This window comes from Henckelia pumila, chromosome 3 (genome assembly GCF_033568475.1).
Source record: "Henckelia pumila isolate YLH828 chromosome 3, ASM3356847v2, whole genome shotgun sequence".
In the NCBI taxonomy this organism is placed as follows: Eukaryota; Viridiplantae; Streptophyta; class Magnoliopsida; order Lamiales; family Gesneriaceae; genus Henckelia; species Henckelia pumila.
In genome coordinates this window covers 58080184-58093165 of record NC_133122.1, presented here as the reverse complement: position 1 = coordinate 58093165, position 12982 = coordinate 58080184, and the positions used below count along the sequence as shown (strand labels likewise).

At 39.5% G+C, this 12982-nt stretch overlaps 2 protein-coding genes across 4 annotated transcripts; one reads left to right on the top strand and one right to left on the bottom strand.

Moving 5' to 3' along the window:
- Positions 1 to 1723: 1723 nt before the first annotated feature.
- Positions 1724 to 3970, bottom strand: LOC140888785 (uncharacterized). Its single transcript, XM_073296484.1, has one exon. The coding sequence runs from the start codon at positions 3968 to 3970 to the stop codon at positions 1724 to 1726; it is 2247 nt and encodes a 748-aa protein (XP_073152585.1).
- Positions 3971 to 5222: 1252 nt separating this feature from the next.
- On the top strand, positions 5223 to 12128 carry LOC140886789 (uncharacterized). Of its 3 annotated transcripts, XM_073293635.1 has the most exons (15): positions 5246 to 5378; positions 5460 to 5492; positions 6110 to 6430; positions 7944 to 8118; positions 8306 to 8389; positions 8467 to 8708; positions 8811 to 9027; positions 9136 to 9215; positions 9521 to 9605; positions 10054 to 10185; positions 10273 to 10386; positions 10476 to 10523; positions 11332 to 11416; positions 11549 to 11605; positions 11863 to 12128. In XM_073293635.1, exons 3-15 carry the CDS (start codon positions 6213 to 6215, stop codon positions 11898 to 11900), a joined length of 1575 nt encoding a protein of 524 aa, XP_073149736.1. In that variant the 5' UTR covers positions 5246 to 5378; positions 5460 to 5492; positions 6110 to 6212; the 3' UTR covers positions 11901 to 12128. The 3 variants fall into 3 exon arrangements, with proteins under 3 accessions (XP_073149737.1, XP_073149735.1, XP_073149736.1); XM_073293636.1 differs by lacking the exon at positions 5460 to 5492 and having other exon boundaries at positions 5223 to 5319; XM_073293634.1 differs by lacking the exon at positions 5460 to 5492 and having other exon boundaries at positions 5237 to 5378.
- The last annotated feature ends 854 nt before the right edge of the window (positions 12129 to 12982 follow it).

Below are 12982 nucleotides of genomic sequence, written 5' to 3'. Positions count from 1 at the left end.
CGATATGCCTTCTTCGGATCCTTTGGTAACTCACCCTTTTCCATGTAATCCAAGAGCTCCTTTCTCCAGTCACTCTCTTCCTGAGCTAATGGTGCGAGCTCAGTAGAGGGTGTCAATTCCACTTGCACGACAACTTCCCTGGTCTTCCAGTTATGAAGTGAGCTAGCCATCTTGGCGAGATAATCTGCTTTTTCATTGCCCTCCCTCGGAATTTGTTCAAACAATACCTCATCAAAGAAACCCTTAGCTTCCTCTATCGCCCTCATATATTCCTTCAGCTTTTCATTTTTGACTTCATACGTTCCATTCACCTGCTGGGCTACTAACTGTGAATCAGAGTAGAGGTGCACCCTAGCTGCCCCAGCTTGCTTAGCTGCTCGGAGGCCAATCAACACAGCCTCATACTCTGCTTCGTTATCAGAAGCTCGAAAATCCAACCTAACTGCCAATCTGATCTCATCTCCATGAGGGGAGATAAAAAACACCCCCACCCCACATCCTTCACTATTAGAAGAGCCGTCAACGTATACTTTCCACAAATCCTCTGCTTCCATATGTCTCGTTTCGGCAAGGAAATCAGCTAACGCCTGGGCCTTAACGGCCATCCTTGGTGCATACTGGATATCATACTCACTGAGCTCCGTAGTCCACTTTACCAACCTTCCCGAAATATCAACTCGAGTTAATATCCTCCCAATATGGCTGTTGGTTAGCACCACAATAGGATGTGATAGAAAGTAAGGTCTGAGCTTCCTTGCTGTCATAACCAAGGCTAATGCTAACTTTTCCACCTCTGAATACCGAAGTTCTGCACCCTTAAGAGCATGTGAGAAGAAATAGATAGGGTGTTGAGCTGTTCTCTCCTGCCGAATAAGTACTGAGCTAACGGCCCCTTCCAAAGCTGATAAGTAGATGTACAATGGTTCATGTACAATGGTTCACCAAGAATTGCCTTAGCCAACACAGGGAGCTCAGCTAAGTAACTCTTTAAGTCATCAAATGCCTTCCCGCATTCATCATCCCATTCAAACTTCTTGGCTTTGCGAAGCACCTTGAAGAAAGGTAAGCTTCTATGGGCTGATCTTGATATAAATCGAGACAAGGCTGCAATCCTTCCTGCCAACCTTTGGACTTCTTGCAAGTTACGGGGAGCAGACATGGATTGGATAGCCTGCACCTTCTCAGGATTGGCCTCTATGCCCCTCTCAGTAACCATATACCCCAAAAACTTACCTCCCCTGACTCCGAATACACACTTCTCCGGCTTAAGCTTCACCTGATAAGCCCTCAAAGTCGAGAAAGTCTCCTCTAGGTCGGCCAGCAACCCCACATCATCCTGAGACTTTACCAGAATATCATCTACATAAACTTCCACATTTCTGCCAATTTGGGAGGCAAACACTCTGTCCATGAGTCTTTGATAAGTGGCCCCTGCATTCTTCAAACCAAAAGGCATCACTCTGTAACAAAAAGTTTCATGAGAGGTGGTAAAACTTACTTTATCCTGATCTTCCTCCTCCAGAGGAATTTGATGATACCCCTGATATGCATCCATGAAGCATAAGTACTGATGACCTGCCGTTGAATCAACCAATTGATCAATTCGAGGCAGGGGATAGCAATCCTTGGGGCAGGCCTTATTTAGGTCCCTGAAATCAACACACATCCTCCACTTGCCTGAACTTTTAGGGACAAGGACCACATTGGATAACCAGGTAGGGAATTACACTTCCCTAATGTGTCCTGCCTTAAGAAGTTCCTCTACCTCTTTTTTAATGACCTTATCCTTATCTGGACCAAAATGTCTCTTCTTCTGTTTTATCGGTCTTACTCCCGCAAGAATATTTAATCGATGAACCATAATTTCTGCACTGACCCCTGTGAGCTCCGATACAGACCAAGCAAAAACATCTTTGTTCTTCCTTAAGCAACCAACCAAATTTTGCTTCACTGATGGGCTCAGATCAGCAGCTAATTTGACAATCTGAGCTCCCGGGATTAATTCCACCTTCTCATGACCTTCTTCAGACATCAGAAGCACCTTTTGTCCGTACGCCTTCGATGCTCGATCTATTGAAACCATTCCTACCTCCCTCTTCTTCTTCTTTGAATCAATCCTTACCTCATTCACATAGCATAACCGAGCTGCTTTCTGATCACCCCGCACAACCCCCACTTCTCTTCCACTTGGGAACTTCAACTTCTGATGATAGGTGGATGCCACGGCTCGGAAATCACTCAGGGCAGGGCGCCCCAATATTCCATTGAAAGAGGATGGTGCCTCCACCACGGTGAAGCAAACCATTTTGGTTACTCTCTGCTCTCCACTCCCAAGGGACAAGGGGAGCACTATCTGTCCCAATGGTTGCAGAGCATGGCCCGTGAACCCATACAACTCTGTGGTGATTGGATCCAATTCAAATCCTTCCAATTTCATTTGATCCAGAGTTTTTTTAAAGATAATGTTTACTGAACTCCCAGTATCCACAAAGATACGAGCCACGTCATAATTGGCTATGGTCAAGGTGACCAATAGGGGATCATTATGAGGTAACACCACATCCTTTAAATCTTCCCTTCCGAAACTGATGTTCGGGTCAGTGGGACAGCTGAGCTGAGAACTTACCTCAAAATTTTCCAACCTACGCCCGTGAGCTTTGCGAGCCCTTCCCGAATCTCCATCCGTACTACCACCGGAGATCATATGGATAACACCCCGATCGGGATGATTTGCAATCTGCTGCACCCTATCTCCTCGACCATTTGGAGGAGCTCTTCCCTGATGATCACCTTGATTATCTCTATCTTCATTCCTTTGATTCCTCCATTGGGGAGCTCGGCCTTGGCGAGGAGGATTTGCTCTTCGAGTCAGCTCAACTCTGATTCGAGGGTCATCATACATGATCCTTTGAACCTCCTCACCTAACCTCTGACAATCATTGGTGATATGCCCATACTCCTGATGAAAATCGCAAAACTTGTCAGATGGCGGTAACCGCGGGCCTTTCTCAGCATTGCGGGGCCTCACAAGTGCTCGCCTATCCTCACATACTTGCATTGCCTTCTCCAGGCTCACCGATAGGGGTACATAGGGGTAGGGTCCTTTGGTCCTATTCATCTCTTCTGCCCCCCTCTTCCTTCCTCCTTCTGTCTTTCCCTCGGCCTTTGCTCCCACCTTGGTACTAGGTTTACTCCCAGACATTCCTTCCTGTCTCCTCTGCCTCTGTGCATCTTCCAAATTCACGTACTTTTCAGCTCTACTAAGGAGCTCATCATAAGTCAAAGGAGGCTTCTTGACTAAGGATCTGAAAAACTCCCCTCCTCTCAACCCTTGAGTGAAAGAGTTGACCAAGGTGTCAGCAGTGGCAGCAGGTACTTCCAGAGCTGCTGTATTGAAGCGCTGAACATACTCCCGCAACGATTCCACCTCAGATTGCTTCATATTGAACAAACTGAGAGAAGTCTTCAAATATTTCTTGCTACTCGCATACTGGTGTAGAAAAGCTGAGCTGAAGTAATTGAAACTCTGAATACTACCAGGCTGTAAAAGGTTGAACCATTGCTGGGCTGACCTTACCAAAGTAGTGAGGAAGACCCGACATTTAATTGCATCTGAATATCTATGCAACAAGGCTGCATTCTCAAATCTCCCCAAGTGTTCCTCTGGATCTGAGCTCCCGTCATACTCCCCTAAAGTAGGCTGCTTAAAATTTGCAGGGAGTTCCTCATCTAAAATAGCCCGAGCAAAAGGACTTTCCCTTTGTATAGGCCCAGGCCGACCTCCCACTTGCCGACCTAGTCTCCTAATCTCTTCCCACACCGCATCCATTGGGTTTGGCTGACCCACGGGAGGAGGTGGTGGATTGTGACCCATGGCCGCTTGCACCGTTTGAGTGATGAACTGGCTGAGCTGATCTACAGTCATATCTGCCACATTTCCTCTTCCCCTTCCTCTTCCTCTTCCTGCCATATCAACGTCTTAGCTCGATTTTCCCACGGACGGCGCCAATTGATATACCTCAATAAAGTGATCTCCTTGGACGAGCTGAAGAAACTCCTCCAAATAAGAGATGAACTGCTGCTGACCTGAAACCACTAACAAGAATGTTAAGGGGGGCCGGAAGGTGTTCCGGCGTATCCCCTCCGACGCTCAAGTCAGATGCTAGGATAGCGAAAATATAGAGAGTGGTGTGTGCCCGCGAGTGAAGAATTAGGATGCAAATAATGAAAATGAACCTGGTATTTATAGGAGAGAGCTCCGGATTTAACGCCTACCTTCCTTATCAAGAATTCGCGAATCCCGGGATCACAATCCCGAATATTTAGGTTGAGATCTCGCCCGAATCTTGTCTGGGGTCATATGGAAAAGGGATGAATGGTCTATTGTTGAACCCCTGAACTCAACCCGAGCACTGATCCTAACATCTTAGCTAGCTCATCGAGGTTGTCCAACCCCTCTACCGAGCTAACTTCCTACTGCCATCGGGGCTGAGATGAATTCCAGAGCTCCCAACCTAAGATGGAGATGATGGTGGAGGAGTTTGAAGGAGGTCCTGAGCTCCCGAGCTGAGCTCCCCGAGCTCACGATCTGAGCTCCCGAGCCGAACTGGATGATGGTGTGGACGAGCTTGACTGAGCTCCCGAGCTCCCGAGCTGGGTGATGGTGGTGGAGGAGCTTGACGGATCTCCCGAGCCGACCTCCTGGACCATCCTGTCTATCTAAGGATTGATCTTTATCTTAAGGTCATCTTTGAGCTGAGGTGATTTCCTCCTCGGGGTATCAATATATATTTTTATTTTTCGTAATATATATTATCACAGTAATTTGTAAGTGCATGTAATTAATGATAATTCTAATATTTTACATACCTTTTATACATTATAAATAAATTATTAATTTTGCATACCTATTTACATCCCTCATCCTAAAAAAATATTGAAAGATGATTACTTGAATGAAATCCATTACAATAGGCATTGTCAATAGCAACATGCAAAAATAAAGGCTGAAATTTTTTAGAGTAACACTCTTATGAAACAGTCTCATCCGTGAGACGAATCAATTCTACTCATATTTATAATAATAAGTAATACTTTTGACATAAATTGTAATATTTTTTAATGGATAACCCATATATCAGTCTCATAAATATGACCTTTGAAACCGTCTCATAGAAGTTTTTGCTATTATATTTTATTTATGATGTGAATTGAATTAAAAGCTTAAACGAGGAATGCAATGCATGCGCATTATTCAGGCTATGTGCATGGTTATGTTTTGCTGATCGGTTTCCTCCCTTCCTCTCTCAAACTTTGGCGGTAACCCGATCTTCACGCCTATTGCTCTCCCATTTCCCCAAATTCGTTACTTTACGCCGGTAATTTTCTTTGATGAGTTGTCGACTGAATTTTGAATCGTGTGGATTTTAATCTGTTGAGTTTTCATGGGCTTTCTGAAGGGTTGTCAAATTTATGATTTTTTAGAATTCAAGGTACGGGTGTTTTTTTTTTCTTTCTTTCCATGCCGTTCTCAGGTTAATTGTTTTGAAATGGGAAAAATATAGATTAACGATTTGACATTGAATGGATTTTAATCAATTGAATTTTATGGGTTCACGGTAGAATGGTGAAATTCTTGGGATCTTAAAGAATTCAAGTTATTTTCTTGTTTTAGTTTCTCCGAACACCTTTATTGCGAAATTTACACTGGTGATGACATGGAAGCTGACAGAGTATCTATTGGAATCTATGGCTCGAGAAAAATTCATTCTTTTTTCTGATCTTGCTTCAATGTCAAATTTTATTTTATTTTTTTGTTGATTTTCATTTAAATTGCTGAATATGGGCATTGGTGTTTTTACAACGTGTGAGATGTCAAAAGGAATTTATGATACATTAAAGACATTCTGAGTTGGCCTGTTCTCTATTTTTTTCAGAGATGGGCATAATTTAAACCATTTTGTAGGGAAGTATTGCGCATAAATGTTAGTATGACAGTGATGATTTGCCACCTATAAGTTTCGATATTCCATGCATGCTTTCGTGTTTGTTATCGTTTTACTTTTGCTATTCCATACATGGTACTGACATTGTGGTGTGTTCTTTATAGGTTTTTCATTTGATGGATGAGATTGATGGTATCATTTTAGAATGAGAGACTTGGTTGGAGTTATGAGCCGATTTCCCCTTATGCTGAGGAGGATAAGGAATTAATGGATTCGGCAAGGAGTTGGTTCCAGAAGTTTCAACCACGAGAGCGCTTAAGCTCATCTGCTAAAAAGGATTCAATGGGCAGTAATAGAGAAGAGCCGAAACCACTTTCGGATGAGGAAGCCTCAGATCTCACAAAACAGAAGGTTGCTGCTGCGAAGCAGTACATTGAAAATCACTACAAGGAGCATATGAAAAATCTTCAGGAAAGGAAAGAGCGGTATGGTACCTAAATGAACTTTTCGTGTTCTGTTTCGCAGTGTAAAGGAATGCTTTACTAGATAGTTTTTTCAGCGTCAACGTCTACATTGGGAATGCTTAATTTTCATACAATTTTTCCTTACTAAGTTTATTGAACGATAAATATTTGTCTATTAGAACCTAAGAGCAATGAGCTAGCACTTTGGCTGCTTAAGCGTTTTTGAAGTGATTTGTAGATTTGAGTTTGCATTGCAGAAGATCTAGTGCCAATCATTTAACTACAGAGAATAAGTAAGAACATGAATGCACACACATAAATTTATTATAGAGATTCAATGACAAATGTTGGCGTCTCCAAGCCAACCACACAGGCTCCCCCGCATCTTCTTGGCCTTAAAGGTTCTAATGATAACTACGTAAAAACTAAAACAACACCAACTTAACTCGCCAATGACTTCAACAATTATGCAATTTATCTTTATGTTGGAAGGCTTTATCTCACTCTGTAATGCTTGTGAAAACTCAAAAAGATACGAGTATACATAAATCTAGACGAAGAATTTTTTACGAAGAATGAATCAGACTTGAAAAAATAAGTCTCAAACCCTCAATAACTGACTACTGAGATAAATACGAAAGCTGAGACTTGTGATGTGTATTGAATTGAGCCTAAATGACATGTATATTGCTTGTACTTGCTCTTGCATTTTCCTCTAGCTGCAAGCCCTTAATTGATAGTGAATTTAGACTCCCAGGAGTCAATTTTCTGCCCCCAAAATAATTATCAATTTTAAACTTGTCATTTTCCATCCTTTTAAGTCACAAAAACTAAATTGGATGCCCCAGACTTCAGTGAAACAACTTGATTGTAAAGGGTATTAAGTTTGAATCTTTTAAATTGGATGTCGGGGATATTAGCTTGACTTGCATCTAGGGATCGTCTATCTTGGACGCCATAGTGAAACTCGGGCATTGATAGAAGCGTCTTCATTGGAATCCCTGTGCTGAGCAATACATCTGGGAAAGTAAGAGCAACTTTCGTGATTTCCATGTACGCAAGTTGGCTTTAACATCTCGACCACTGCTACCGATGTCTCAGATGTTGTCCTTTTACTCGGGCATCTTGCTTATCACTTTGCAATGCTCCGGATGATGCGTTTGAGTGTTCTCATCCACATCTTGAACATGTCTTGGGCATGTCATAGACATTATGATCGACATCAGGGATTTTCTCCCAATAAGCTTTTAGACATGATTTTGGGTCTATAATGTCATATTCGAGCTTTGATTGCTCAATTTGTGTGCTGCATACTCGAGTAGAACATTAAAACATAAAATAAAGTTTTATTATCATTAAAACAAAGATAATTGGGAGAATAAAATCCCATTTTTAATGCATTAATTTCCACCTAATTTTAAGATTGAGATTTATATCCATTTATGGCATTATTTTACGAAACCATATTTTTAATTCGTGTCATTTTCCATAATAATGCTGCTTTAATATGTTTGTGTCATTTTGTGTTGATCAGGCGTAATTTACTTGAAAAGAAGCTAGCCGATGCTGATGTATCTGAGGAAGATCAAAATAACTTACTTAAATCTTTAGAACAGAAGGAAACCGAATATATGCGCCTTCAGAGGCAAAAAATGGGTGTTGATGATTTTGAGATGTTGACGATGATTGGAAAAGGAGCTTTTGGAGAGGTAATTTGTACAAGTACTTTTCTTACTCGGTTTTCATAAATTTCGTAGGTTTTCCTTTATAATTTTTTTAAACCTGGCATGGCATTCATGAATTTTCTAATCAGATGTTCTGAGAGGTCTAAATGCCTTTTAACATAGATGGAATCAAATAAATCTTGATAGCTGAATTTTTTTCCTGGTTATACAGGTTAGAGTTTGTAGGGAAAAGACTACTGGCCATGTGTATGCAATGAAAAAGCTTAAGAAATCAGAAATGCTTCGTAGAGGCCAGGTACATGATTATGGTCATTTGATGATTTTGTTGTGGTCGTGTTTATATTGGTGGTCCTCAGTTAGCATATTTGTTAGGTTGAACATGTGAAAGCTGAAAGGAATCTGCTTGCAGAGGTGGACAGCACTTGCATTGTGAAACTATTTTGTTCTTTTCAAGATGAAGAATATTTGTATCTTATCATGGAATATCTGCCCGGTGGAGATATGATGACGTTGTTGATGAGAAAAGATATCTTGACGGAAGATGAGGCCAGATTTTACGTAGCAGAGACAGTTTTGGCTATTGAATCTATCCACAAGCACAACTATATACACAGGTTTGTAGATATCTGGTTCTATATTTCAGTTTGAGTTTTCAGCATGGATATTGTTTGAGTTGATCTGATATTTTCCCCCCTTGAATGCTTATTTTGCTACAGAGATATCAAGCCTGATAATTTACTACTTGATAGATATGGGCATTTAAGATTGTCAGATTTTGGCCTGTGCAAGCCTTTAGACTGTAATTCTTTAAAAGAAGACTTTTCAGTTGGAGACAGCTTTAATGAAACTTCAAGAAGTGATGAACGCTCAACTGCTCCAAAACGCACTCAACAAGAACAATTACAACATTGGCAGAAAAATAGGAGAATGCTAGTAAGTGGTGACAAACTTTTTAACTGTCACGGGTATTTTCTTCTGATTATTGACAACTCAAGGCCATAGCTTCTTTTTTTTTTAATTATGCATATTTACTGACTGCAGGCTTATTCCACAGTGGGTACACCTGATTACATTGCTCCAGAGGTTCTTCTAAAGAAGGGTTATGGAATGGAATGTGATTGGTTAGTTCCTATCTGCTAGAAGTGGAAAATTTTTCTTCCTTTCTGGTTTTGTTTGTACCGAGTAACTGATATCAGAACTGGACATCTAAAAAATCATTGTAATTTGAAGTCGTCCAGAAAAGATGTTTCTGGTGTACTAGTTTTATTTTTTAAAAAAAAGCTACTGCATGTGCTCGTTTTCCTCGCAATACCTATCTCTCTGATTTAGATTTCAGTTTTCTGTTGCCTATCTGTTTGACTTATGGACGGGGAAGTTGATCTTAGCCATCAATTATCGGAAAATGAGACGTGTCATCGTTGTGCAGGTGGTCTCTTGGTGCTATCATGTTTGAAATGCTTGTGGGATATCCACCCTTCTATTCTGATGATCCTATGTCAACTTGTCGGAAGGTAGGGTTTTGGTTTGTTTATTTGACGTGTCAAACTGCACGAGAGTAAATTGGGCTACTGCAGTAAATATGAAATCAAAATGTATGTCTCTCATGGGATCCTACTATTTGAGGTATCAAATGTGTTTTTTGGAACTGTTATGTGTCCATATGTCATGCTTCACTCAAGAGCATTCCAGTTATCTTTAACTTTTTTATCAGTTGGCAAGGTTGCTTGAGGAAATTTCTTCTCATTTTTTCTCTTATGTTTTGGTGATGAGTTATTGATCAAGGATGGAGTTGTAGTTAAAAAGGTCTAAAGTAACCATATATATTAGTTCTTACCGCTATTTTCTTCTGTGAATATTGTGGTTTCAAACTTCAATTCAAAGTTATCTGGAATCTTTAATCTTTCTTATATACTGGTTCATGATTAGAACACTAATTAGGAGTATTGGCTAAATGTGCAGATAGTGAACTGGAGAACACATTTGAAATTTCCAGAGGAAGCTAAACTTTCTTTTGCAGCAAAAGATCTGATAAGCAAATTACTTTGTAGTGTCACCCAGAGGCTTGGTTCAAACGGCGCGGATGAAATTAAGGTGTTTTGATGTGTGCTTTCTGCTATGCCTTTTTTTTATCACCTACTTGAGTTGATGGAAAATCATTTAATTTGGGTACCCATTTAGGTTCATCCTTGGTTTAAGGGAATTAACTGGGACAGCATTTACCTCATGGAAGCTGCATTTCTTCCAGAAGTCAATGATGAGTTGGATACCCAAAATTTTGAGAAGTTTGAAGAGGTATTGATTTCTCCATTACATTAGTTTCTTAAATTGTTGATGTTTTGGGAGATGTATCATTAATTTCGATTTTTATGTTTTGGCAACAGTCTGAAAACCAATCTCATGCGTCATCAAAATCTGGCCCATGGAGAAAGGTAGTCGCGCTGTTTGATCTGGAGAAAAAAAACCTATATTTAACTTAAAGTTCAGATGTTTAAAAGTTTGCAAAACAAGGTTTGCACATGATGTGGTGGTGCTTGATGACACTAATATAGTTTTTTGGTTTTTCTCATTCTGTCCTGAAAAAGTTGTATCCTCTTTGACTTTGAAAGTACAACAAGTAATTAGCCAAATCAAATTCTAAATTGTAGGCTTCGCCTTTGAGAGAGAAAACTTATAAAGGTTAGAAATGTGCTCGAAAAATTAGTAAAAATAAAGTTTAGGCCTTCTTTGAAGTACAAAGTTTAAGGCTGAAAGCATTTTGTGTTTGCAGTAAACTGTTACGTTATGGTGCGACTCAAATTTTATGTATAAGTTTTATAAATAAGCGAGTTTCCTCGTGAAAACTAAAATCAAATCCTAGGCCTGCTCTTGTCTTAATTGAAATTTAAAGTGCTAGTTGTCATAACATTCTGCTTCAGCTTGGGCTTGGGCAGAGCCAGAGTTTCATCAAGTCAAACAGTTGAGAAGTTGGGAAGCAAATGTTTGGTTTTGATATGCATATACTTTTGGTATATTAATCTTTTGGTTGAGAAGAGACAATATTATGGCGCTGCCTGCCAAATTGTCTGGTGAAGTTCGTATTGGCCGCTGCATTCGACTGCCTTGATCCATTTTTACTATTTTTTCGATTCATCTTTCTTTTGTTTGTGGACTGAACTTCAGTAGAGACTTGAACACTTTTTGTGATTCATGTTTTTGTACCTGGGTGGCCTCAGAAGCTTATTTTCTTTCCACTTCCAGATGTTGTCATCCAAAGATGTCAATTTTGTCGGGTACACTTACAAGAACTTTGAAATTGTGAATGATTACCAAGTTCCTGGAATGGGTATAACATCTCTCCCTCTCTGTGTGCTCCCTCGTGTTTGTTGTTCTTCGCAATATTGCTGCAATTGTTTTCTCATATTCTGCACCTACCATGATTGATACTGCTTCCCTTTTGTTTTCCGTTTGTTCCCAGCTGGACTAGAGAAAAAAAATACCAAACCAAAGAGGCCAACAATCAAGTCACTGTTTGGTATGTTAGCACATTCTTTCTACTTCTTTTATGAGCACATTCAATATCTCTGTGTCCAAATATGCAATGATATACCATTATGCTTTTAGATCATAAAAAACCAAATTCACCAAATCTGCGCTGGAATTTAGATCGGGGCATATCATGTGTATGTTGGATTATACATTAGGGCATGCTCTTTTTTTAACATATTCTAGCAGCAAGCTTATAATTCTCCCTATTTTTAACTGTTTCATTGCATCTCCATCTTATGACAGACGATGGGTCGGAATCGTCGGAGACAGCCAGTCAATGAATTTCAAGAAATTGCTACCAAATATATAGTTTTTGTCAAGTTACAGGACAAGGCTGATTAATTTATCCGATTAATCTCCCCATAATATCTTCTCTTCGGTGTATATAATGAAGTAATAGATGATATGAAATTGGTACTGGTATGCTTTTGTGTAAGTAATTATTTCTTCTTCTTCTTTTTGGGTGTTCAAACTAAACAAGTTTGTGCCATTCAATTTATTTAAAGTTACAATTTTCGGTTGCAATACTTGATTGAATTTGCTTACAGCTGAATGACATAATCCATTAGAAATCTTCTATAACATTTTCAGACACTCAGTCTATAACTAATAAAGATTGACACGTGCATCGATTATTGTTATTGTTTTATTTCTTTGAGGAATATGTCATCAATTGAATTTACAATGATAGACATATAAATATATCATCGATATAAAATCAAAATTTATAGGCAAAGTTATCAAAATTTACTAGAATAATCCAAATTTTCTGATATTTCACGAGTAGCTATGAACTTACCTTGCTAGATAAAAAGTGTAATATTAAATTCCAAATTATTTACAAGTAAAACTTGGGTAATGATGATGATACAACTTATAACATTACTCGTTTGTTTTTATATGCATTCAGTGTTTCTCCTCCCCTAAGCTCCTTAGTCTTTCTGTTTCTTCCAACGAAAACTAATTAAAAGCATAAATGTGATGAAACTTATCGGTTAATATAAGATTTGAAACACAAAATCACTGTTAAAGTGACGTGTTCTTGGCCATTAGCCATTGGCTTCATCTGCCTGTCTCACTATGCCGGCCGAGCCTTGTGGGAAGGGAATATAATAACAGATTAAACTCAACTTAATCCTGCTTTAGCACTCATATTTCCAACCATTTTTTGTTGTTTTTTCTAACTCTTCTTGATGGATCCGTTGTGACATACAAAGATTATTAGAAAATTTACACATAAAGTTCGAATTGCTCGATCTTTGTCGGCCCTACAGCTTCATCTTCAGCTCTACAAATACTGGCCTGCACATCCATTTGCAGTCTCCCCACTGCAGTGTCTTTTTTATCCAGTGATAAATACATT

Coding starts and splice junctions, on each gene's coding strand:
- LOC140888785 (XM_073296484.1), bottom strand. CDS start 3,970: ATGGCAGGAAGAGGAAGAGGAAGGGGAAGAGGAAATGTGGCAGATATG.
- LOC140886789 (XM_073293636.1), top strand. CDS start 6,213: ATGGATTCGGCAAGGAGTTGGTTCCAGAAGTTTCAACCACGAGAGCGC. Junction 8,709..8,810: donor AAGCACAACTATATACACAG/GTTTGTAGATAT, acceptor ATTTTGCTACAG/AGATATCAAGCCTGATAATT. Junction 9,028..9,135: donor AGAAAAATAGGAGAATGCTA/GTAAGTGGTGAC, acceptor TACTGACTGCAG/GCTTATTCCACAGTGGGTAC.